Genomic DNA, 27,925 nt, shown 5'->3' with positions numbered 1-27,925 from the left:
GGGATTCATTGAACGAATATGTCATACTCCAATACATAAATATCGTTAAAACGTGAATTATATTTCAAATGACCTCAAAATGTATATTACAATTTAACTTCGCATGTTCGCCTTCATTTCATCAATACAGAGAAAACTGAAATAAGTAATGCAAATGTACACTGTGAGGAACCCTCATATACCAGCTCAACTGAAGTGCTTTCATAGTACTCCACTACATATAATAAACCTTGAAGGTCAGCCTTTGATTGTTTGTTTGTCTGTTCTTTTTATTTATTTATTTATTTATTTATTATTATTATTTTGGGACCATATAAAACGAGTATAAATGATTGAGACAAAAAGCTTAGTTTGATTTATAAAACGTGTATTTGATAAGAAATTTGGAATATGCTCATGGACAAAAAAGGAAAATTTTCTGATGCACACTCACAAAAATTTGTAAATTTTGTACGACTTGTATATTATTATGTGAATTTGTAAATTTCGTACACGTTTGATCGTTTATTTTGTGAGTGTGCATCAGAAAATTTTAAGAAATTTGGTGTACGACTTGTATATTATTATGTATTTTATCGTTTATATTATGTATTTTTTGTGGTAATCCTTACATATTTTTTTATGGAATTTTGATAATTTATGGTTGAAAAATAAAATTACGTATTTTTATGATAATGTTATATATTTTTGTGCCAATATTACAAATTTTGTTCTTAGAAAATGTTTGAACAAAAAAATATGTAACATTACCATAAAATGTGTAGCTCAATTCTGAACCATAAATTTTCGTAATTCTACTAAAATAGTGCATAATATACGGTGGCGACTCTAGAAATTTTTATCAGTGGTGTCGATCAAAAACTTAAATGCTATATATCTTACAAAAATTTACATTAATCACATTTGTGTCACCTATTTTCAAATAATCAACAAATTAATTTAATTTCTCAAATTTTAAACAAAAGAAATTTTAATATATATTGATATTATTGTTTAAACAAAAAAGACATACTAATACATAAGTTTTTACAATTGATCACGTCGAGATTTCGTATTTTGAAATCGTTGCATAATAAGCTTATTATCAACCCTATCAAATACATCATTCTCAATATATAAGAGCAAATAATAATTCCACCATTGATCTCCTATTCAGTTACACAATCGATTCTCTATTAATTTCATTGTTGAAAATGCTCTTTCCACCGTTGCAGTTGCAACTGGTAAAATCAACGCCAATTTCACAGGCAAACAGACTAATGGATATACAAAATCCATCTTTGTCTCTACTAACTTTCTACTAAGGTCACCAATTCCTTTGAGCTCAGAAAATTCATTGCTAGAGTGCATGTCAATAATGTAGTTCTGAAAATGATTATTAATTGCCATGAGATCTACCGCAGAAAAATCAGATGGGTAGAACTCAAATACAATAAGAGAACAGAGTAAGAATACAAATAAAAGTTTCCACGTGCATAGCTTAAGCCTACAAAATAACACTTTCACATATAAAAAAATTAAAGAAAAAGTAGACATACTATCGGTTGCAAAAATCCTTTTGTGTACTGTGTGAAACATGTAATGATCATACCAAATATATAATCAAATTATATAAAAGTATAAGTTGAAAACAACATAATTTATTTCGGTAAAAAACAAACCAAAATACTCATAGAGAAGTAGAAAACTTACAAACAAATTGCAAAAATTTAGAGCCAGAAACAATTTGATCGAAACTTATGTTGGACATAATTTTTTTAAGACGAATTTCATCACTCGCTCCGATGCTCACAAGTTTGGATGGGCGTTCATCTTCCAAGATACAACAATTTGAAACTTTGCAGAAGCAAGACTTCAATCTGCAAGTTTGGCGAATATCGTTACGCATGTACTATCTCTATTATACTCGACGTAACGTATAATAATGTATGAACCCTAAAATTCCTATGTTGAATGAATGCTATGAGAATAATATTTATAATAGTATTAGTGATGTTTCGAAAGGTTTGACTTTTCTACGAAGAGTTATACATTTCTATCCGAACGAACACCATGAAGAGTCACACCCTTCCAATTTTAATGGGATTAATTTCCATTCATACTAAAATATCCAACACGGTCTAAAAAGAAAAAGCTAGATAAAGGTCAAATAGTATAAAAAATTTCATTGAGGGGGTTCAGCTGACACCCCTTTGTATGTGCTAGCGCCGCCCCGAATAATATATACTATTAAAATACATAATAAGAGTGTATATGCGAATTACATTGAGGGATGTGTAGGGCATACCCCTAAAAACAATGAGTTCGGATTCTCGGCCGCCCTACCCGGCAGCCCCCAAAACGACGTTGTTTTGGGGGCAAATTTCCAAAAAAAAAAAAAACGCAGAGGAAGAGAGGGAGGAAGGAGAGGAAGAGGGAGGAAGAAGGAGGGAGGAGGAGGAGGGAGGGAAGGGCCGGACTGGAGGGGGCCATAACCAGTGGGGGAGGAGGAGGAGGAGGAGGCAGAGGCGATGGCGGTGCAGCTGTGGCGACGGCGGTGCAGCTGCTGCGACGATCCGGATCGGGCGACGATCGGACGGCTGCGACGGCCGGCGGCGAGGCGACGAGCTGTGATGGCGAGCTCGCAGCCTCCTCCCTCCTCCTTCCTCCCTCTTCTCCCTCTCCCCTCCCCTCTGGTTTCGAAGAGAGAGAAAGCAAGAACGAAGAAGAAGAAAAGAAAACAAAAAACCCCCAAAACGACGTCGTTTTGGGGGGCTGTCGGGTAGGGCTGCCGGGTAGGGCGGCCGAGGATCCAGATTCAAAAACAATAGGCTATACCAAATCATAATAAAAATTTTCAACTTTTTTTTTATAGGTAAAAACTATCACCATCAAAAAAAAAAAAAAAACGAAAATAAAAGTGTGGGATGTTACAGGTATGTCATATATGTGTGTATGCATCAACAAATGATTCTTCCTTTAACCTTTTCCTAGCATTTGAAATTTGAACCCATGTTTCATGCCCATGCAACTTGTGTCCATTTGATATACTAAAACATAAAACCAAATGAAAATTTAGTTACGTAGATAATCCCATCAATTTAAAATATAGGATAAATTACATCGATTATTCTTATATTTTGTTTCTCGTGTCATTGATTCATATAATTTCAATTAATTTGCTCTTAATCTTTAATTTTAAATTTTGTGTCAATTTGGTCTAAATTAATAACATTGATTAAGATTTTTGAAAAAAAAATGATCACTAATAAAAACATAACACACCATTTATGTGTGCATTTTCTATCAAAAAACATTAATAATTGTCATCAATTGGACCAAATTGAAACAATTCATTGTCAGCGTTAAACCAATTAAAATTATAGATATCAAAATGACTCAAGGATCAAAATATAAAGATTACTAGTGTAATTTATCAAAAAATATAATATTCGAACTACAATGGGTAAAAAGGCTTTAAAGGAACTTTCCAACAATATGGAAGGTTTTTAAAACAACCAAAAATAAACCATTTTTATTTTGAAAATTTCCAAAAATATGTGTAACGCTTGTTTGTCAGTACGCATACAATTTGGGTGGGTTCAATCCAAACCCAACTCGATTCTTTTTTAGGGTTCAGGTAAAATATTTTTGGAATTGATGTGTGCTTGAACAAAAATTCAGAAATTCAAATTAAATTTAGACAGGTTTGAGCAAAAATATCAAACAACCCGAAACTCGAGTTATATATAAATATAAAATATATATATATAAATAAATAAAATGCATATAAATTAGAGAAAATTGATAAAAATTCCAATTTAAAGAGGGTTTAAAGTATTCGATCTAAAGTAAAATCTTATTTGGTGATAACGATATGCCGAAAAAGTCACTGGCATAACAGATAGATAGTTTGGTGAATTTCAAAAAATAGAAAATAGGTAGTTTGGAGAAATGTGTGATATTCAATAGATAGAGTATTGAATGAGTGACATGTGTCACATTTCAACAGATAAGTAGTTCGGTGAACTTCAATAGATAGGAAATAGACTTGGTAAATTTCAACAGATAGACAAATTGAGTGATTTTAAGAGATTGACAGATAGATTGATTTCAACAGATAGTTGTCATTTTGAGCAAATTGCTTCCTTTTGGCTCAAAGATATTAGAGCTTGGGCCTAATAACCTAAAAGATTAAGAAATGCACTTATGGCTTGAATGCCTATAAATTAGGGGAACTTACGTATAAATCCTAGTAAGTGAACTTATTGTCAATAGATCCTATGATAATTAATGACATTTTTCATTAAACACTATTAAAAAACATAACTAATTGTTAATTTTCAGTAACAGTTTGAAAATTGTCACAAAAAATGTCACTAAGTATAAATTTTAGTGACAGTTTTAAAAAATCGTTACAAAAAAGGTCACTAATTTACAACTTTCAACTATAGTTTGAAAATTTTGTCACAGAAAAATATCACTAATTGTAAGTTTTGGCGACAGTTTATGAAAACTGTGACAAAAAAGTAGCTAATTGTCAATTTTTAGCTACATATGTAAAGAATCATTACAAAAAAATCATTTTTAGCGACGATTTTACTAGAATTTATTTTCAATAGGAGTTTATGGGAATTAATTCCAAATATTATAACCTATTGGTAGTTTACCCAATTATTAGTTATTGGACGATATTAAAATAATTTAGATAAATCATATTAAATATATTATTTACACAAGTATTGGTTTTTTCAATTCTTATCTCTCATATTATATAAATGATTTATTTTCATATTATTAATGATTTTATATATATATATATATATATAAATAGAGTCTAATTTCAACAAATTAATTAACTTAGTTGCACCAAAAAAATAAAAATAAAATAAAATAACCTCAAATTTATGTTCAATTCAGGTAATTTGGGCCTAACTGGCCAGGTTTGGGTAGACAATCTCGAGTTACAATTCGAATTTGGGTGGGTCTGGACAATTTTCAACATAATTCGGGTTAGAGTTAGACAACCTCCCAACTAGTTTGAACCCCGCCCGAATTCAAATCTATCATTTACCCTAGTTAATGGTTTACACTAAGGAGCATATACAAATAATTTAGCAACACATGGTTTACACATAATACAATTATAAATAAATTGGCAATTTCTGTGAAACCACGAGAAACTAGAAGAGAGGAGGAAACATGTTAAGAAAATGAGATAAATGTATTATTCTCACATGTTTGGGTCATCAGGAAACACAATGGTGAATGCATTCCAAACAATGAAATTCAATGATATAGATAAGGGGGGCTTTTCCCAATATAAGCCATTTTTGTATTGTATTTCCAAAACTAGGCCAACTTCTGACGGATTTCCAAAACTAAGTTAAAGCGCTATTACTATTCGCGCTTTTACTGTTAGGACCGCAAAAGTAGATGAACAGTAAAATCGCTATTACAAATAGCGCTTTTGATTAATAAGTCGCTATTACAAATAGCGCTTCTAGTGTTTGTTTGGGTGCGGATAAAAACGCTTTTCCTAACAGCGCTTTTTTCAAAATTGCCAAAAAACGCTATTCGTAATAGCGATTTTAAGAAAAAATTTTCCCCGCAAAAAACGCTATCTCTAATAGCGATTTCAGTTCAAATTTTGTTCCCAAAAAAACGCTATTTGTTAAATGAAATCGCTTTTTAGATCAGCGTTTTCAAAGTCCTCATATATACGAACAAACCCCCCCCTCATTTGCATACGTTTTGCAGATTTTCAGACTTAGGTTTTTTGGCTCTCTGCTCTCTGCTCTCTCGCTCGGTCTCTGCTCTCGCTCGCTCTCTCTCTCTCTGCTCTCGCTCCTCCATCTCAGCTCGCTCTCGCTCTCTGTCTCTGCTCTCTCTCTCTCTCCGTGGTATGACATTAACCCTAATTTTTATGTATTTAGTTTTTGTGTTTGTAAATGTGTTGTATTTTTTTTGTCAATGTTAGGGTTTTACTTGTGAATTATTAAATGTGTTAGGGTTTTTATCATTGTGGTTATGAAATTAGGGTTTGGAATTTTTTGGCATACGGGTTAGGGTTTTTCTGTCAATGTTAGGGTTTTTAAATGAATTTGAATTTTTTGGAATCATGGTTAGTTTTTGAATTTTTTTGAATTTTTTATTGGTTTATCAAAATAAAGTATTTTTAATTTGAAACATATACTGTCATTATATAATTTTAAATAAAGTATTTTTATTTATTTGGTTTTTTATTTTTTGGAATAAATTGAAATGCTTTATTTTTTTTGTAATATTATAGCATCAATGGATTTTATTTTTTTGGTTCTAATATTATAAAATTAATAGATTAAAATCTAATTGTAAGTGAAATTCAACAATCTATTTCAAAGAATTGTTTCAAGTTAAATGAGCTTCCAAATAAAGAAAGTAATATTATTTATATGATTTATAAATTTATATTTTATTTATAATGAAATATTAATGCTTTTTGTTTTTTTTATTCAAGAGGATACTATCATTTTATTTTGTTATGTTTTTTTTTATAAATTAGTTAATTTCATTATTTCAAATGTGAGAACATTTTTGTCTATGTACAAAAATATCTAAGTTTCATCATATTTATTTCTATTTATGTTTTACATTCTCCTATACAAATGAAGATAGTTAAAATAGAAATCAAAGCATGTAAATGTCATTAATTTGGGAGAAATTGTAGAGGTCAAGACTCGAGACCTGCATTGTGATACCCAAGAGACAAAGGATCCATGTTTCTTTGGGACTATTTAGGGGTTTTCTTTATTGGGTTTTGAATGTGTTAGGATCACATATGGATGACCTACCCCAAAAAACAAATTAAATTAAAATTTTTAAAAAAAAATAGGAAAGTTTTGTCACATATGTATACTCTGATTAATTTAAGACAGAGAGAATTACATGGAGGATCAAAATATTTTACTTAATTATATATCCTCATCTCTTGAAAACGTGATAAGATTCACTAAATGCTAGATTTAATATAATTTGATCATCCCAAAATTTCATGGACCGTTACAACAAAACCAAAATATTAATAGGGCTACCCAAAAATAAAATAAAAAATAAAATGAACATAAACAAATTTCAAGGTTTCAAGTCAAAGAAAGGGCACAACAACTCAATCTGGCTTTGCTCCCGTTTGGGATATTAGTTTGGGCTAAAATAGTCATATAAGATAAAATAAGTTATTTTATTCATATAAGACAAAATGTTACATCTAAATCATAATTATTTTATTTTTTCTCTCATAAAAGTCAAAAAAACCTATCACTAACGACATTTTTTAGCCCCAAATTAAATAGTCAAAAAATCGACTCATATCCAAACAAACCCTTTGGTTACACCAAATTCAGATCTCAATCTTGATTTTTTTGTTGGAATGCAGTAAATGACAACACCCTAAGATTATGTTTCTTTATCTTGACAAAAAGAAAATGAGGTGAATTTATTTATTTCTCTTGGTAAATCCAAGGCTCGGGTACAACATTAAATGACCACATTAACTTAATTCACAAGTCTTTTAATAGGTGTACCAAAAACTTGAAATCAAATCTAACCTTCAGCCGAAAAAAAAGAAAAAAATAGAGTATTTTTTTCTCTTTTTACAATCAATTCTGCAATGATAAATCTAATACAACTTTGATTAAGAAAGTGTCTCATTTGTCAGGTCAATCAATCTCTTAAAACTGAGTTGGAATTAAGAGAAAGAAAAATGTGAGTAAAATAAAATCTAATTTTTTCTTCTATTTTCTTTTCTTTTCTTTTCTTTTCTTTTTTTTTTTCTTATTTTATTTTATTTTTAATCTGTGTTCAAAGTTATGAGTCAAACACAATCATAATCAAGTCAAATGAAGGGAATTCATGAACAAGTGAAAGAGCTACTCATCATTATGCAAAATCATAGACTGGATTTCTATTGGGCAATTAGCTAATTTAGCTGTAATATATATAATTTTAGGATGTATGTAAATAGTGTTATGCCTTCTAAATTTAATTTTTGTCAATCTTAGGTTTCGTTTGGCATGTCATGTTTGGGCTAAAATAGCTATAAAAAGACTCTTGACCAACAAGCTAGTTCTTTGTTTCATACTTTTGCGAAGTGGGTTTATTAGTAGAAAGAAGAATCTCCAATGTCCACCCATTAATTACTATGTATTGCACCACTGGCATTGGACCCAAAAGAAAAATATTTTGAATATTGAATAAATTTGAATATTTTGAATGTTTATATTTTTAAATTTGAAATCAGGAATTAGAATTTTGAAATTATGCTTGTCTATATTTTGAATATTGAATAAACCAACGTACATTTGTTGAATTGGAAATTGTTTTTTTTTGCTTGTGAAGAGGAATTAAAAGGAAATTAGGGTTTTAAAAGTAATTTTTTTTAATTAAGAATTGCGATTAAAAAATCCGAAATTCATATATTTAATTTTGACTATATTTTATTAAAAAGAAATATTTTTATTGGTTTCTCAAAATATTTAATTTTGACTCTATTTTATTAAAAAGAAATATTTTTATTGGTTTATCAAAATATTTAATTTTGACTCTATTTTATTGAAAAGAAATATTTTTATTGGTTTCTGAAAATATTTAAATTTGACTGTATTTGATTTAAAAAAAAAAAAATTGGTTTAATTTCGTTTGGTTTATTTCACTATATTTGGGGTCATATTTGGGGTCAAGCAGCCAAAATATGATTAAAACATTTAATGAGCTGAATTTGTAATACATATAATAGTATTCTAGTACAAATTAAAATTTTATCAGAAAACTGAAGAAATTTTGAGAAAGTTTTTGAAATGGGTATTGAACGAACTGACTTATCGTCTTTTTCACTTTGTGATTGTCCACTACCATTGAAAAGGAAAATCTACTTTGTAATAAATTTAGAGTAGTTACAATATATGCATGAAAAGAGTAATAAATTATTTTAATTAATAGTCCATAGCAATTTCGTACGTAAGAAGGGGAAAAAAAAAAATTGGCACTTTGATGGGTAAGCATGTGTTTTGTAATACCAAATAATTGGTACGGATGGCCCGATAGATTCACATGGATAACTATCCAAAATGTAGTCCATACATTTAACCACCAACTTCAATTTAATTATCTGTAATTTTTTGCCATTATAAATTATTTCTGTAATTATTTTTTTGTTTTTGTATATGTAAGAAAAAGAAGGAGTAAATAAATTTAATTTTTTTCTTACTTTTCAGAACGATCCAAAATGATTCAAAATCAAGTTTTCTTACTTTTCAGAACGATCCAAAATGATCCAACATGGAAACACTTCAAATAATTTTTCAGTTTCTAGTATCCAGGTTTCAACTTTCAGTTGCTCAATAACACCTAGAAAAGTCAGAGGTTTCATCTTGTTAAATTTCTGAGTCAACCCGATAATGTCATTAATTATCAGTTCCACTTGCACTGAAGAAGGCGAAAGAGGTAGTTGTTGTCTCTGTTGTTATCTCATGGACTCGGTTAAAGCTTCTAACATTCTTTCCATTCTGCCATCAAAGGATTCAATCACATCATCACTTCTTGTTCTCTCCATTTGCTATAGGTAAATAGAGCACTAATAAACATAGGCAAATAGCTCGTTTATAGTTTTGACAATGTTCAATTTCATTTCATGTCTAATTGTTTCAGACATGTCGTATAATTTCACATACACTAACACATGCTGATGTAATGCCCCTAATTCTGTCTACGACATCTAGTAGCTTATATAGACTCATGTGTACGGTATAACTCGTGCTCTGATACCACTCTATCACGACCCAAACCCGCTACTATAGGTATGACCGGCCAGTAATCCTAAGATTACCGAAGGCCACTTAAATAGATTTACAAAATTAGGGGTTGGCGGAAGCAAATATCATAATTATTCTGTCCATAGAGGTGTGCAGACATATATGCATGAAAAGAGTAATAAATTATTTTAATTAATAGTCCATAGCAATTTCGTACGTAAGAAGGGAAAAAAAAAATTGGCACGTTGATGGGTAAGCATGTATTTTGTAATACCAAATAATTGGTACGGATGGCCCGATAGATTCACATGGATAACTATCCAAAATGTAGGCCATACATTTAACCACCAACTTCAATTTAATTATCTCTAATTTTTGGCCATTATAAATTATCTCTGTAATAATTTTTTTGTTTTTGTATGTGTAAGAAAAAAAAGGAGTAAATAAATTTAATTTTTTTCTTACTTTTCAGAACAATCCAAAATGATCCAAAATCAGTTTGTTGTTTTAATTTTATAAGAAAGCCTCTATGCCCTCTACAAAATGGACGAGGGTTACTAGTTCACATAGGAAATAACTTTGTCATTAAGGTCCGTAATGGCACAAGTTGGAGCAAATCAAATTAACTTATATTTTCCATAAATCTGAACAATTACATCACCAGGTTAAAAAAATCTCTCTCAATGTTTGCACCCTGTATTTTATATTGTCCAAATCGATCGCGTCACCCTCTACTAAATATCTCTCAACCTATTTTACTTTTCGCCACTAATTCGAAAGAATTAAGACAACAAGTATAATTCTTGTTATGTGTTTTTTAGATGAAGACAATAGAGCAATGACAACAAAGAACATTCATGTTGAAAAGATAAGAGTCTTCACATACGAAGTAAATGAGACACAATATATAACTCCACGTATAGATGAAATCTCAGCTGTTCTGTTATACGAATAAAAATAAGTGAACAAGATTATTGAATAAAAAGTAATAATCAAGTTGAGACACAAATATATAGTTGACAAAATACAAATTGAATTAATGTTTCACCTCTACAGTTCCTTCAACCCTGGAAAATATAAATTTATAAAAAATTAGAGGGTTGCTTTTATTTGTGGCTTCTGCAAATTTTAATGTTTATTTTACAAGTACAATTCGATATATGTATATTGTTGATATTTTAATATTTATTGTTTCATTGAAGCAAGTATATGGCAACTGTTCCAATTATCTTTTACTGGGGGGGAAACATAATTCGGGATCCCGATGAAGGTGTGTCATATGATGCTGAGCCGAAAGGGATATATATGGTGCAACTTGGCACCACACTTGGCAATTTGGAGGAGATGTTTATGTCCAAGGTCGCAAGTTACGGGGAAACAGTCCGATTGATCTTCAAATGTAGATATCCTTATCGCCAGTGGCAAGCAACCAGCAAATACAAAATATTACCGATAAATGACGATGAGGCGTTGAACACCGTTTTAAGTATTGGTGGAACTTTCGAACCACCAAATTGTTTGGAAGTGTACATTCAGAAAGAGGTTGTACAGAATCTTCCGAATGTAACACAGATGGAATCGCATCCGTTCACTACATTGCTGACACATGGGGTTGACACGACAGCATTTCAGTCTCCTATGTATGAATCAAATGAATGTTATGCAGCTGGCTACACACAACAGACATTTCATGGCCATGGTGGAGAATCAAGTTCACATGGTGGATACGAGACTGAATTTCACAATAACACCCAAGATGTGCCCACCTATAGCCATCATACGACTCCAGTTGAAGTTGCTGGTAATATGGCTGAAACGGTTAATTTTGTGCAGTTTGCTGACAGTGACATGTACGGTCCTGATGTCGCCCTAGACAATGATGAGAATGAAATGTGTGATGAAGAAAATTTATTGGGCGGATCAGATGATGATGATGATGAAGAAGATGATGTCGACGCTCCCGTTGATATTCAAAATGCCCCCATTCCACTTAGACCTGAAATCCCTTTCTTTGAAAACATTCACATGGGTGGTGATTTTGACATTAGTAACCGCGATGTCGTTCCCCGTAACCGAATCTGGAATGCTGAAAATCCAGAGTTGGACAAAGGGATGGTTTTCGTTGATAAGAAGCAACTCGTACATGCTGTGAAATTGTACCATGCAACAAATAATCGAGAGTACAAAGTCATAACCTCCAAGCGAGACGTTTGGGTGTGTGCTTGCAAGCACGACTGTAGATGGTGGTTGCGTGCATCTCTTAGTAAGAGACATGGGCTTTTTGAAATAAAGCAGTATAGGGGTCCTCACCATTGTTTATACCCACGAACGAACAGGGACCACACAAATATTAGCTCCAGTTACATTGCTTCTCATCTTTTGGGACAAGTTGCGGTGAGTATACAAAATAAATGTTTACATTTATATACACATTGTTTATTTAAAGTGTTCACACCAAAATTGTGTCTTTAAAGTGTTCACACCAAAATAATCTGACTCATAGGTATTGTTGTATGCAGAACGAACCTGATATGCCCATTAAGAATGTCATCGAAGACATAAAAAAATCCATGAACTATACTATACATTACAAGAAGGCGTGGCATGCAAGGGCAAAGGCAATTCGAATGGTATTCGGAGATTGGGATGAATCATATATGATGTTGCCTAAATTCATGTATGCATTACAAACATCTAATCCTGGTACCATCGTGCAATGGAAGCATAGATATACCAGAAATACAACCATTATGCCCGTCTTCCACTTTGTTTTTTGGTCTTTCAAACCCGTCATCGATGGATTCAGACATTGTAGGCCTGTTATAACCATAGATGGTACATTCTTATATGGGAAATACACTGGTGTGTTGCTTGTAGCAACGATTGTCACCGCCAATGGCAAAGTACTACCGCTTGCATTTGCTGTTGTCGACAAGGAGAGTTTGGAGTCTTGGTCGTTCTTCATTTCAAATATCAAGGAACATATTGTCATGGACCGACAGGGAGTGACTTTGATATCCGATCGAGCTGAGAGTATTTTAGCTGCTGTGAGGCGGCATTGGTTGAATCCCTCGCTCCAATTTGTTGGATATCATCGGCACTGCCTTCGACATGTTTGTAGTACCACCCAGTTACCACCTGCTTTTATGGGGACTACTTCGACCGCGCCCAGGAGTACACATGATGCAGTTCTCACTGACATCTCACACATTGATGATGAGGGCCATATTGAGCCCCCCCCAGAGCGCGAGGGAGAGGTTATGGTCGTGGGGGACGTCGCGGCCGAGGTCGGGGTGCGAGCAGAGGCAGAGGTCATGGTCCACCTGCAGATCGTGATACAGTTGCACCAGACGAGGGAGTGGGAGTTTCGCAGCTCACAGCAGTATATGATCTACAGGCACAGGCAGGATCAGGGGCATCAGATGCAGGAGAGGGGGGGTCACACTCACACTCACAGGCTCCACAGGCAGTCAGTGGAGGGCAGCATGCAGGGGAGAGAGTGCCAGATATTCAGAGAGTCTACCGTAGGAGACCGAGGAGGGAGATCCACGGTCGGGGTTGTGGGACTGGGGGCAGGTTAGGGCATTAGCGGTTGCGATATGGACTATATAGGTTATTTTTTTTCTTTTTTTTTGTTTGTATGTGTCAAACTTGTACAGCTGATGTAAGTGTCATACTTATTTATTCGCAATTATCATTTCACAATTTTTTATTCTTATTTATATTGATGAATCACACAAATCTGTTTCACATCTCTACCCCTCTCTCATTATCCGTAATTTAGGAGAACATAAATTACAAACGCGTTTGGTTTGAACAAAACGTGTAAAGAAGCTATAAAAAATATGTTTGTTCAAAGCTAAAAATAATTGAAATATCTCGCTTTATTGATAAGTCATGGATACGCATTACAAATTGCATGCATTACAGAAATGCCCTGGGCGTTCATCCAAACAATTTCATTCATTATCATCATCATCTGACATCTCAATATCAGATTCATACATAACATCCATGCTCCAGGCGTAGTACTGGTGTGCATCATCCATTAACCCATCTTCGGCACGCTCATTTGCGGTCTTCATTAGTTCGGACCTCTGCAAACGTTGGGTCATGCGATTAACCTCGTCGCGGATACGATGCAATGCCCTTTGCAACAACTGTGGAGTGTCAGTTGGCATACGCATGGCTAACCGGCGAGGAAATTTAAGATTAACTTCACGGCATAGCTCAACGAGAACGTTTGCTCGAGTTTTGCGAAATTCCCACTCAGCTCTCATGGTATTGACGGTGGCACGTGAGTAACGCAAATTTGGATTTAATGGGTATTGAAATTCATCTCCATCTGCAACCCAATAGCAACCCATTGCTGAATATAGATCAACCACCGTATATGTCATGATCATATCGGTAGAAATAGCTGTAAAACTTTTGTTGTGGTATGCTACGATATTTATACCATATACACACATGGTAGCTGTGTGTATGCAATTTCCTGTTCGATCACATGCATCCCACTGACCTTATCCAGTGCATACGGCTGTCAGGACTCGACTTTGTGCAGTCATGAACGAATCAACGGCCTGTAGCATCGGCTATTGTGCCGCAGCTGCAGCGATGCCTGTGACTTTGTGCATAATTGCAATGGGCACAGTGCGTAGGAGGTATGTGACTTTGTGCAGCGATGCAGGGATGCATCTGACTTTGTGCAGTGATACAGTGATGCGTGTGACTTTGTGCATCACTGCATCACTGCATGTGACTTTGTGCAGTGATGCAATGCTGCATGTCACTTTATGCAGTGATGCAGTAATGCATGTGACTTTCTTACTTTGCCATGCTTGTATACGTTGTGACTTTTTTCTTGACATTACGTGATGCATGTGACTTCTGCAGTGCAACTTACATGCTTTGTTTTTTCCGCACATTTCAGAATTCATCTAAGTCACATTATTATGACTGTGAAAAGAAGCAGAAATGCTATTATGTTGGTAAAAAAATATGATGGACGATTGTGTAATGACAATAAAAATCGGATGACTGTGAAGTTCATTAACTGAAAACAAGATAAAATATAGGCACCAACGTTCCAATCGTGTTTACCTAGCAGGTGACCATTTTCTTATGTTGGTGAGAAAAACAATGATAGTTTATGAACAATATTACTTGAATACAAAGAAAATTTCATTTTTCGATTTGATTTATAATTTCTCGAAAACACTTATACGTACTGAAATCGTCAATTCCAAGTGAGTACTTATTGTATTACAAAAGTAAGCATGACAAAATAGTTTCATGTGCCGATGTGACAACTCACTGCATTTTGTTTTATTTGACAATGCACTGCTCGAATATGAAGGGATAGCATTGTGATTCTATGGCCTACAATTATTATTTTATCTTACAACCACGTCCGTGACTACATCACAGGTACACAAAGTCACGGGTAATCAAAATTACATGAAATGAATAACATCAAATAATATCACGTGTATCACTTATTCCATAGTGGCCTAGCACCACTATCATGTCTATAAATACCCCAGTATGATGTTTGTTGAAGGCATAACAATAGTAATAGATATACAATTACTATTATTATTATTATTTTTAATTTTATTAACAATGTCTTCAAGAGGTGCAGGAAGTTCACGCCGGCAAAGAAATCCGAAAGTGTGGCTGCTACCTCCATTTATGTATGACTACAAGAGCGAAAAGTACTCAAGTCCGAAGGATTATTATGCTGGTATCCGAGCAGAATGGGCGTTCAGGGTAACGGAGCAAGAAGGATTGTATAATGATCTACGTAACTTTGGGGCACCGGTACCTCATCGTCGTTCATTGACCATGGCTAGACGAAATGTGAGTGACTATGAAAAAGTAGTTAGCAGAATTAAGAAGGAGAACAACAGGATGTTGATGCGGAGATGTCGACATTTCATGCTTCAGCTAGCCACTGAAATGGCAGAAGCAAGCAACAGAGATTTGACAATGGTTGAGCGAAATAATGTCTTCAACAATGAAAAATATCTCTCTGACTACTACATGTCAGATGACGAATAAGAAATCAAACACCGTTATCTTTCATATGTTCGTTCCTGGAGTGTAAGACAACGTTGTTGTTGGTGTAACGTACGGATGTATTTCAAGTATTTTTCTTATGAACCTGAAGTTTATGAAATACCTACATTTATAAGTACACATTTATGAGTTCATGACTTTCTTTATTGAATTGCAATTTGTTAATGAATGTTCTGGATTAATTAATGGATTAATGTATGTTCAATTATGTGAATACTTAAAACACATAAAATAGATCAGGCAACTTGGAGAAAAGGTTCCCTTAACTGGGGCTGCTGAAATAGGGATGAAATTACAACGAATTTCAATCTCCATCAGGAAAGAAGAAAGAGTCACCTTCCAATTCTTGAAAGTCCAGTAAAAATTATGACTCCGGTAATGAATGAGGGGTTGACAAAAAACTAAACTCGGTGAATCGAACTACCGCCTTCAACAACACATAAAACATAACAGGTAGGTCGGTGAATAGCTTCCCAAATGACAAGAACAATTCAAATAGTCATACTTTTCAATGAAATACAAATAGCGGGTCGTAAGCTTCATAAGCTTCATTTTTTCACACATTGAGTAGTCAAATCGTGGAGAGACTTGTCAGTATATGCAGATAGATTGTGAAGTCATGTGACCTGGTGCACAGTCTTCGGTTTTATTGATTTGTTTATTACAGTCACAACTCATCTCTTATTTACATATGTGGGATTCTCAACTCAGAAAGTCACATGGCAACAGTGAATTCATTGATTTACCTAATTGTCAGCCTGCCTTTATTTTGTCTGTATATGCAGATGGATTGTGAAGTCATGTGACTTGGTGCAGAGTCTTTGGTTTTCTCAATTTTTTGCTCGATTTTTTTTATTACAGTGACAACTCATCTGTTATTGATATATGTGAGATTCTCAACTCAGAAAGTCACATGGCAACAGTGAATTCACTGATTTACCTTAACAACAGCATGCCTTTATTTTGTCCTTATATGCAGATGGATGGTCTTTGTCATGTGAATTGGTGCACAGGCTTTGGTTTCCTCGATTTGTTGCTCGATTTTTTTTATTACAGTGACAACTCATCTGTTATTGATATATGTGGGATTCTCAACTTAGAAAGTCACATGGCAACAGTGAATTCACTGAGTTACCTTACAGTCACCATGCCCTTATTTTGTTCGTATATGCAGATGGATTGTGAAGTGATGTGACTTGGTCCACATGCTTTGGTTTTCTCCATTTTTTGCTCGACTTTTTTGTTACAGTGATAACTCATCTCGCATTGATATATGTGGGATTCTCAATTTAGAAAGTCACATGGCAACAGTGAATCTACTGATTTACCTTACAGTCAGCATGCATATATGTGGGATTCTCATTTATCCGTTCATAATCAACTATATAAACGAGTAAAGGTGAAGACACAACCTTACAACTCATTTCGCCCTACGAAATTATTATTCATTTGTTTTAAAAAATTAGCATGGCTACATGGTTCATAGGAGGGAGTGGGGGTCGCAGAGGTGGTAGGAACTTGCAAAGGGGTGAAAGTTCACGACGAGGAAGGGGAAGGGGAAGTGGCGATGCTGAAGATGAAACACCATTTCCTTTCTTGGATGCCTCTTGTGCTTATCATGATAGGTTTGGGAAGCGACATTTCGTCATGCCCAAGTACTATCGAGATCAATGTGGTTTGGTGGAGGATCCATCAGAAAATCAAACAGGATATGGTTATGCAAAGGCTAGACTTCTTAAGTGGCCCGCACTATTTATAGAGCGAGTGCAAAACGAAAGATTATGTCGGGAAAGAGGACTGAAGGTGCCAAAAGCACATTCTGTTGAGATCCAAAAGGAAGATCCTGATAATGTTGATCGACTATGTCAAACACTAGAACGTGAGATTTCTCAAATGGGTCGTAGATTGGCCCGCGATATGCAGCTACTCATACTTAAGAAGGATGCCCAGAAGAACAAAACAGAACCAAATGTTGCGGCTATCAAGGCTATCATGGAGGATCCTGAACTTGTCTCTGATGCTGAGCTTTCGGATTGTTCAGACTCTGAGCCACCTGCCGATTTAAGCGCGAATTAGGTGTTAATGTCTACACTTCGGCAATATAACAACTTCCATTAATATGTAATGTCTGTGTTAGAGTAAGTATAACTGTTATGTTATGTTATGTTTATGTTTAAGTTTATGTTTATGTATTGTGTCTGTCAAATGTTACGGCTATTAATATGCAATATTAGGTCATGAATTAGGTGTTTCTCTATCTAACTGTTATGTTTATGTATTGTGTGTTCAGTTAAGAGTGTCCAGGATGTATGTAATGTGTGTTCAGTTCATGGTGTCCATAATGTATTTTTGTGGGAGAATTATGTCTGTACTACCTACGTAACTGAAAACTATTACATTTGCAACTTCAGTTATGTTGTTTTCATACCCGTAAGAGTATTTTGTAAAGTACTGACTTCGTATATTATGTATTAAGTATTATTACAAAAATGTCGTCGAGTTGCACAATGTGTGGGTGTGCTTCGAACTGTACAGCATGCATATCACATTCTAACCCATAACAAAATAAATTTAAATGAAAACGGGTACAAAACGGTTTTACTAAACTGGTTTACTAAACTGATTTTCTGAATTACATTCTCACCTTCTAACCCAAAACAAAAGAATAAATATATATTTATGTTTAAATGAAAACGGCTTTCGTAAAGCCAAAATAATTTTCTAAATAACACCTTCCAACCCAAAACAAAGACAAAAGAAAAAAAAAAATTACATGAAAACGACTTTAGTAAAGCGAAAAAAAAAAAATTAATTACACAAAACAATAAGCAAAAAATTTTTTTACATGAAAACAACTTTAGTGAAGACGAAAAAATTTTTTTAATTACATTTTCTAAAACAAAACAAAGACAAAAGAAAAAATGAAAAATGTAACATGACAACGGCTTCAGTAAAGCCAAATAAATGAACATGATTGGCTTAATAATATCTACATGAATATGATTTTGAAATTATATATATGAAAAATAGTATGTAAAATTAATATATGAAAAGAGGTTTATTTTCATATTATGTAAAATTTATGAATTACACATTCTAAACAAAAACAAAAGAAAAAAAAAACATATTTTAACATGCTTTATGTTTTTTTCTTTGGTTTTATCTTGAAAATAGCGTTTTATTCCAACAAAGTTTATGTTAAAAACGGTGGGTGGAAAAAATATTTTTGTTAAAATCGCTATTAGAAATAGCGTTTTTTTTGGAACAAAATTTGAACTTAAATCGCTATTACGAATAGCGTTTTTCCTTCAAATTTTTTTTTTTAAACTCGCTATTATAAATAGCGTTTTTTTGGAAATTTTTTTTTATTAAAATCGCTATTATCAATAGCGTTTTTTGGCAACAAAATTTTGTGTGAAAATTTTGTGTGAAAAGCGCTGTTAAGAACAGCGTTTTTTATTGGGAAAAAGAATAACACTAGAAGCGCTATTTGTAATAGCGACTTATTAATCAAAAGCGCTATTTGTAATAGCGATTTTACTGTTCATCTACTTTTGCGATCCTAACAGTAAAAGCGCGAATAGTAATAGCGCTTTAACTTAGTTTTGGAATTCCGTCAAAAGTTGGCCTAGTTTTGGAAATACAATACAAAAATGGCTTATATTGGGAAAAGCCTCGAAAAGGAAAGCTATTGGCTTGTAATAGTCAATGTTGAAATCATCCAAAAAATTATATTACAAATTTACAATACAAACAAATTGAAAAACAATCAATGAGTTTGCTTCTGAAACTAACCAATTTCAATGTTTTAAAACAGGTAGAATGCAAGTCGTTAGCATATAAATATAATCATTACAATATTTTCAGGTTCTATAAATAAAAATTTAGGTACAAATCACTTTTTATACGTTGAATATTTTTGTTGCTAAAAATGTTATTATTATATTTTTAATGACAAATTTGACATTTAATGATGAATTACTATCATTTTTAGATCAAATTTTGTGTCTCAATAAATAGACCTTGGGATCAAATTATTTTTATCCCATGCATTTATTAGTGACATTTTTAAAATTTTGTCTCTAAAAGTTTTTATTTTATTTTTTAAAACGACTTTTTAGTGACTCCTCGCGATCGTAGGAATTCATCCTTGAATACTTTTTCAACAAAATTTTTATTTTTGAAGATAAAAAAAAATTAATTTCTAAAACTCTTATTTGTTATAATAAATTACCGATATCAACTAATTTACCATTCAAACCAAAACCCAACAAGCATAATCGAAAACATATTCGGCATTTTTTTGTTGGCCACCTATGAAATATGGGAACTTTGATCACCTATGCCATACCAGGATAATTACCTATGCCATACCATTTTTTTTAAGACCACCTATGCCATACCAGGATAATTACCTAGTACTAGTATTTTGTATAGTATTTCTACATACGTATTCAGTACATAACACATGTATCCAAAATTTTCATCTTGATTTTTGTCATACGTTTAAGGTACCTATAGCACATACTCAAATCATACCTCAGTCACAATAGTATCTTTTTTATTATTATTTTATAGAGAGATAACCTTAATTTTATTGGACTTTTTTATGCTTCACATTATTTTAAAACTAAGTTTTGAATTGTAAGTTATTTAAATATATTGATATTTTATTGTTGGTGTATACCCTATTTTTAGCATTAAATTTAAATTGTAGGTTGGATATTAACTAAGACCTCATTTGGAAACATGTTTTTTTAGTAATTTTTTGATTTTTTGACTAAAATGTGATATAAAAAAAACTAGTATGTTTGGGATGACTTTTTGATTTTTTACGAAAAAATGTGCAAAAAGTAAAGAGAAAATGGAATCTTTGACTTTTTGGTATGAGTAATTGGCTTTTTTATTTTTTTAGTAATTTTTTGACTTTTTGGCTAAACCAGTCGCTTTCCAAACGAGGCCTAAGTAAACCATTTAACTATTTTTGCATTACTCTAAATTAAAAAAATAAATAAATAAGTATTTTTTTACGAACATTCTTTGCAGTACATGTATCTTTTTTTTTTAAATAAAAAATAAAAAATTTACCATATTAACATACCCATATCGTAGTACCAATACCTATAGCCGTATAGGTGGTTCATAGCTAGCCACGTATCCTGTGATTATGCTATCACTAGAAAGGCTCATCATTCAACAATAAATGTAATGTTTTTTTTTTTTTTTAATTTAAAATAATAATAAATTTACATTTATATTTTATAATCATTAGATATGTGATGGAAACCCTACATTACAAACATGTAATAAAGTAATTTAAATTTTAGGGTAAATTATACTTTGCTCCCTTTATATTCGGCTACTTTCTCACTTTGGCTTTTGAAGTTTATTGTTTCCCACTTTGACCTTTTATATTTTAAGTTTTTCTCAATTTACTCCTAAAGCTTATTTTGTTAAAAACCAGACAGAAAATGACACATTAATGGTCACGTGATATAAAAATATTTTATTATATATAACGCACATCTCTTGCATAAACTTAAATTCTAATATCATAATATATATTTTATATTATGTGACAGTTATTATAGTATTTTCTGTCTAATTTTGAACAGAAGTTAGTTTTAGGAGTAAACTAAGAAAAAGTTGAAACAAAAAGGGCTAAAGTGGGAAAAAATAAACTTTAAGGGCTGAAGTAGAAAAGTAGCCAAATATAAAAGGGGCAAAGTGTAATTTACCCTAAATTTTATTCAAACCAAAGAACAAAGGGGCATACCCGCTAACACCCTCAATACTAAACCAGAAACCTTAAAAAAAGTTCTAAGATGGGGTAACTCCACAATCCATACAACTCTACCAGTTAAGAAAAGTTCTTCTAATATTCTTGAAAGAGCAAATTCTAGCTCTGATCTCAAATGGAAGTAGCAAGGGTGACCTCTGGATGATTAGCTGCTTGCCTAAAAATTCTGTTATTTCTTTCAATCCAAATGTGTTAAACTACACAAGCCAAAGACATATTATGAGCCATAATTAAAAAGATTTGCCTGGACATTACACCATTAAATTTCCTCACTCCAATTCAAAACACCTCTGTTAGTTCGATTATTCTTTAACATATTATCCCATATATACTGGCTAAAAATACATTCAAGAAAAAGATGCGTATGGCTTTCTTGAACTGCAATGCATAGCAGACAGAGGGGTTCAACCTGCATTCTCCATTCCAACATAAATTTCTATCCCTAGTAGTTAGCCTCTGCTAACAAAGCAACCATAGAATAAAGGACCATTTAGGAACCAGTCCTCTAAACCAAACAACATCATGCCAGACAACTTCAGATCTCCTTGGTCTAATGGCCTCCTAGGATGACTTAATAGTACAGGAACCATTAGGAGTAGGAACACAAATAACTGCATCTTCCTTAGTAATTTCAGGCACTAAAGATGCAGAGGTAAGAGCTATAACCTGCTGAACAGTCCTATTCCTTTGTTTATTTATGCCAATGCCATCCATGCTCTGTCACAAGGGGTGTCAATTATCGAACCACAGAGAAGTGTTCAATCCATTGCTAATTTGATATTGAATTAAAGGCTGCCCCATCTGTGTTAGCTTAAATATCTTCTTCACAGACCAAGAAGAATCTTTGGGAAGCTTCGTAGCCCCAAAACACTGGTCCCTTATTATATAAAAATGAATCTATCTTACCCGTAAAAAATCAGCTTTTTTTACTACGAGACCACAAAAGTCTTAAAATGCTTGCTTTATTCCAATTGTTCACATCTCTAATACCCAAGCCCCCATCTTCCTTAAGAACACACACATCAGCCCATTTGACCTTAGCCCGTCCTTTTCACAGTCCCTGTCCAAACGAAGGATCGTAACATACTTTCAATTAGTGGTGATCACGGATCAGGTTGGGTCAGGTGGCATCCCATCCACCATTCATCCAAGGGGTGATCATGGATTTGCACAACCCACCTCACCCGCCCAACCGGACCCAATCAGACTAATTTTTGGCATACACCGATGAAATATTTCAAAATCAGTGGATATAGTTTAAATTGCAAATCAACTATCCCACACCCACATGAACCTGATCTACCTGTAGATGAAGTTAAAAATAAAAATAAAAAGAACTGCTAACAAATAACAATATAGAGTAGGAATAATAAAATATATCTTTTTGTGAAAATAGAAAACAATACCTTAAAAATATGCATACGTGGTGCCATGGTCTATTATAGACAAATAATACATATTTTTTTAGATTTCTAGTTATTGGAGATTGTAAAAGTAATGAATTGTAATTCGAAAAAATGTCCAAAATTTATAAAGTCTCCAAATAGCCAAACCGATTGCATTCATCCCCCAACTTGCACAGTCCGCTCAATTCGCATATGCCAAATGGGTGGATAGATGTGAATTGATTTTTTCCAATCATGACCAATTGTGATATTAGTTATAATTTGATTATAATTTATTGTGACGTTAGTTATTCATTGCAATGTTGGTTATGACATTATTTTGATTATGATTCAAAATATCAATGGTTATACCTTATGTGGTATTTGATTATGATTCAATTTTTTTATTTTATTTTAATTATGGCTGAAAATGATCTAATATGTTTATCGGTATCCGCAGATTTTTTTTTTTAAAGAAGTTATTCATAACCATACATACAATAAATATAGTAAATGATTAAACATGAAACTCCTCTGCCCATTGCTTTCCAAATTATACATGAAACTCCTGATACAACTTTTGGGTGAATATAGCTACTCTACACATCATGTCCACCTACAGAAGAACCTTACATAGAAAGAAAAGAACACCACAAAACACATTTTGACAAGGAAGCAATGGAGGCAAGAATCAAGATATTCTTATAGTGTCCTTTGGATTGCCAACAATGGAAGCAGGACATATCTTCAGTTTCAGGAGAACTCCATTCAGCTGCAAGCTCAACCTCTAATCTAATTACAATGTATGTGTGTTGTAATACAATTTTTGTCACTTTTTTATATATTTTTTTTGGGTTTTGCTAACTAATGCCTCTAAGGCGCAAAAAAAGAATAAAAATAATAGACATGTTTCACAAATTTAGACACACTTTTTAATGATTTCAAACTGATTATAACATTTTCCACTTATTCCAATACACGTTTTACAAATTCCAATACATTTTTTTATAACCTTTAAAATTTTTTGTCTTTAACTTTATCCTCTCATCTTTATGCCAATATTGCTTTCTTCCTATGGAGTTGGCAGTCTAAAAATCTGTGCTTTTTGTACACAAGTAGTGTTCTAATATAAACATTCTGAACTAATTAAAACAAGGGATCAATTCATTTTCATTGCTTAAATCTGATAGAAATCTTGTATGAATGTTGAGAGCTGTTTATAGCATTCTTTTGTTTCAATTAACAGGGTAAAAATGCAAGGTTTTATCCGAGCAGTACGGTCTTGCCATGAAACACTTAAGCTTGCAATTCTACAGCATTCACTTGTGAGGGATACAACTGAGATGAACAAAATATTCTCGCGATGTGGGTGTGTCACCTCCTCTCCTCCTGCTGCTATGCATCAGAAGGGTTTAGAGAACACCACAGTGGCAGATGTGTTGATGACAAAGGGAGGCGAAAAAGTTGAGTCTTGGCTATGGTGCAGCACTGATGACACTGTCCATGGTGCAGTGAAGCAAGTACGTTTTTTTACAACACTTGAAAATAAATTAATAAATTTTCTTGTTGATCTCAATTTAATGAGTTTAGATTTGCTAAAGTTAAAAGATCTCAACTTCACCATGAAGTTGATCCATTATCTAACTACTTTGAACTCAACCTAACTCATTCATCTTACACAACTAATTGAGAAAATTATTCATGCTAAAAATCAAGTTAATCCGATATCGATTGTCATATTATTAAACAATTTTTATCTATATAACCTACATGTTTTTAAGAGTAGAACCATTCATGTATTATTATATATATATGCGTGTGCGCGCGCGCGCGCGCGTGATTGATGATGTGATTATTTATGTTTGATCAACCCAATCTTTTGCTTGCATGTTCTTCTCATATTGTCATATGAGATGAACAATTAGTCCCATAATGCACAAACTTCACCCATGAAATTAAAATATTCAATTTTAGCAAATTTGAACTCCAATTTAATCATGTTTATCTTTTATTACAATGGTGCAAAATTGTAGATGGCACAAAATAATGTTGGATCTTTAGTGGTTCTAAAACCAGGAGAACAACAAATGATTGCAGGAATCATCACAGAAAGAGGTAGTTTCATCAGCTAAACTAAAGTAAAATTGATGGAGTATGTTTGGTAATGTTTGTGTTTATATTTCTTTTGTTTATATTTTAAAAAAAAAAATTGCAAATAAAAATTCGTTTAATATTTATTTTTATTTGGACAAATTATACCGGTAATTCTTATATTTTTTGCATTTGTGTCCTTTAAGTCCCTATCATTTCAATTGATTCCATTTTGATCTTAAACTTATACTTTTGCCTTTATTTGGTTACATTGATTACAATTATTAATATTTTTTTTTATGAAAAATATGTATATGAATGACATGTGTCATACTTTTATAAGCAAAATTATAAACGTATTCAACTTAATAAGTTAATTTCAATCAATTTAGTGACAATTTTTATGCAAAATCCTTAATCAGTAATATCAATTGGACCAAATTATCACAATTTAAAATTAAGAGTTAATTACACTTTTCATCATTATAGTTTGACCCAAATTTCACTATAGTCCTTATAATTTCATTTTATACAATTTGATCCCTACACTTTAAGTCTAATTTCAATTTGTTTATTTTGTATAACTTGAAGTTAAAATTAACAATTTTTGAACACTGGTCAATCTTTTAAGGTTACAATTTGGACCTTTCAGCTAAATTGAAGGTTAAAATTAATAATTTTAAGATGCTTGTCCATTTTCTAAAGATAAAACATGTAGACAAAATTAGCAACAATTTAGACGGAATGACCAAATTGAAATTGGACTTAAAGTTTAGGGACCAAATTGTTCAAATTGAAATTATAGAGACTAAAGTGAAATTTGAGTCAAACTATAAAGGTGACAAGTGCAATTAATCCTAAAATTAATGATCAAAATCGGACTAATTGAAATGATAGAAACCAAAATGACACAGAGACAATGCATGGACTCAATATAATTTGCTTTTTTTCAAAAACTTGTAAACAGTTTACAAAATTTATTAAATTTTTGTAATCACAAAAAAATTGATTTCACTTGTGGCCACCACCTACCACCGCTCATCACAACCATCGGCCATCATCGCCTGTGACCTCCACCAACCACCTTTAGCCACCAACTCTTACCGGAAACCAACTTTGTTTGTCACCTCACTACCTCCGGTGGCTAACCACCACCTTCAGTTATTTGTAACCACCTTCAACCATTGCCAACCACCTACCTTAACAACCTCCAACAATCACTTTTGACCACCATCTACAACTATCGACAAACAACCCATTCTGCCTGTTTTGAAAATAAATTTCTGAAATACATGTGTACTAAACCTGTTTTTTTGTTTTTGTTTTTACCAAAAATAAACAATAAATTGCAAGCTTGCCAAATGGACCCTTCGGTGCAAGTTTCTCTTGTCAACAAGACCATTTTCAAACAGTAGTAGAGAATTATAAATGCAGCTAACATGTTAATTGTCGATGGTGGAATCAAATGACAAAACACAGACTATCTGCGGAAGGTAATAGCGAAGGACAGGCCTCCTAAATACACAAAAGTCAGGGAGATCATGACTGATCAGGTTTTCCCAGTTACCGAATACTATCTATTTTCTCAGGAAAAAAAAAATAAAAAATAAAAACTAAAAAAATTACTCTCGTCTTACCCACCTTTTCATTCTTGTATATATTCATCAATCAGCACAAGTTGATAACAGTGACATCCAATACCAACATTCTTCATGCAATGCAGCTCATGACAGGTAACATAAACATCTTGTTGATTTTTGAGTCTGACAATTGACATAATTTAAATTTTGGCGCGCAAAATTAATTTTGACATGATTTGATGTTGACAGAGAATCACATTCGGCATGTTCCTGTAATAGATGAAAACATTGTTGGGATGATTTCGGTTGTTGATGTTGTGCGAGCGGTGGTAGAGCAGCAGAGCGGGGAAGTGAAGAGGCTGAATGAGTTCATTAAGGGAGGATATTCTAAAAATCTTTGACAACATTCTGTTTCGACAATCACTTTACGCCATCAGCCTTTCAATTCTAATTTATAGCACAAAACATATGTATTATGCACACGAGATAACATTAATGACAATCAAAGAAAGTTGAAGTACTTATTTGATGTCATGGTGCCTCACTCATGACAGTTCAACGTAACTGTGAAAAATTACAAGCAGGAAACCAAGAATACTATGTTCACGGTGTTCTATCACCTCATATGAAGTAACAACATTTGATGCTTAATTTAACCACCAGGTCCTTGTAGATATGAACAATAGAAACTGCAGAAACAATGCAGAATTAACAAACATGTTTGGATTTCAACAAAACAGAACAAAAGCAAAAAACCAAACACATGGAATCTATTTTCTTAGAAAATCAAACTGCCAGTGAAATATATAGCTCTTGGAATCCCAAATCACGCACTATTGATAATTGTACAGATCAAATCCTGATTTAATTACTCAATTCTTATTAACAACCAGATAAAACGAATAGGACTGTAAAACTAGTTTGAGACTGCAATTTACACAATTACCCCAGCTGAAAGTATAAGATATAATCAAGAGATAAAAAAAATAACCTTCTGCAAACTACGACAAAGCTCTGTTTGAAAGTAGATGACTTTATTAAGCTCTGTTCAGAAGTAGACAACTTTAACAAACTCAGTTCATTTAGGCAACCAATGCATAGTTATTTTCAAAATGGAAGAGATGTATAATAATTTTAGGGGCACAAGAACCCGTGACAACATTCTGTTTCCACAATCTCTTCACCCATCAAGCCTTTCGATTCCAATTTATAGCACAAAAC

General features: G+C 32.9%; 2 protein-coding genes and 1 pseudogene across 5 annotated transcripts in view; 2 read left to right on the top strand and 1 right to left on the bottom strand.

The window, feature by feature from the left end:
• The first annotated feature begins 110 nt into the window (after positions 1–110).
• On the top strand, positions 111–27,224 carry LOC114281129 (CBS domain-containing protein CBSX3, mitochondrial). Of its 3 annotated transcripts, none has more exons than XM_082868930.1 (7): positions 111–236; positions 23,628–23,836; positions 24,280–24,553; positions 25,067–25,148; positions 26,604–26,677; positions 26,797–26,857; positions 26,954–27,224. In XM_082868930.1, coding segments are annotated over exons 2-7 (645 nt in total). In that variant the 5' UTR covers positions 111–236; positions 23,628–23,834; the 3' UTR covers positions 27,106–27,224. The 3 variants fall into 3 exon arrangements, with proteins under 3 accessions (XP_082725056.1, XP_082725057.1, XP_028079374.2); XM_082868931.1 differs by lacking the exon at positions 111–236 and adding an exon at positions 2,880–2,915; XM_028223573.2 differs by lacking the exons at positions 111–236; positions 23,628–23,836 and adding an exon at positions 23,885–24,148.
• On the top strand, positions 10,872–13,435 carry LOC145791422 (uncharacterized). Its single transcript, XM_082871778.1, has 3 exons — positions 10,872–12,161; positions 12,287–13,024; positions 13,427–13,435. The coding sequence occupies exons 1-3, from the start codon at positions 10,977–10,979 to the stop codon at positions 13,433–13,435; spliced, it is 1,932 nt and encodes a 643-aa protein (XP_082727904.1). The 5' UTR covers positions 10,872–10,976.
• Positions 27,174–27,925, bottom strand: part of LOC114281126 (uncharacterized) — a 16,590-nt pseudogene continuing 15,838 nt past the window's right edge. Inside the window, exon 4 of the transcript XR_014329542.1 lies at positions 27,174–27,393. The product of XR_014329542.1 is annotated as an uncharacterized LOC114281126 (transcript). The remainder of the gene's footprint in view (positions 27,394–27,925) is intronic.

This window comes from Camellia sinensis, chromosome 5 (assembly GCF_055761805.1).
Source record: "Camellia sinensis isolate YWXY chromosome 5, ASM5576180v1, whole genome shotgun sequence".
NCBI lineage: Eukaryota > Viridiplantae > Streptophyta > Magnoliopsida > Ericales > Theaceae > Camellia > Camellia sinensis.
Note: the sequence above shows the minus strand (reverse complement) of the source record. Positions and strands in the feature narration are given on the sequence as shown.

Excerpts from the sequence above, each read along its gene's own strand:
- LOC114281129 (XM_082868930.1), top strand. Across the intron at positions 24,554-25,066 it reads TCCATGGTGCAGTGAAGCAA|ATGGCACAAAATAATGTTGG; the intron begins GTACGTTTTTTT and ends GCAAAATTGTAG. Across the intron at positions 26,858-26,953 it reads TGCAATGCAGCTCATGACAG|AGAATCACATTCGGCATGTT; the intron begins GTAACATAAACA and ends TGATGTTGACAG.
- LOC145791422 (XM_082871778.1), top strand. The coding sequence starts at position 10,977 with ATGGCAACTGTTCCAATTATCTTTTACTGGGGGGGAAACATAATTCGG. Across the intron at positions 12,162-12,286 it reads ATCTTTTGGGACAAGTTGCG|AACGAACCTGATATGCCCAT; the intron begins GTGAGTATACAA and ends TGTTGTATGCAG.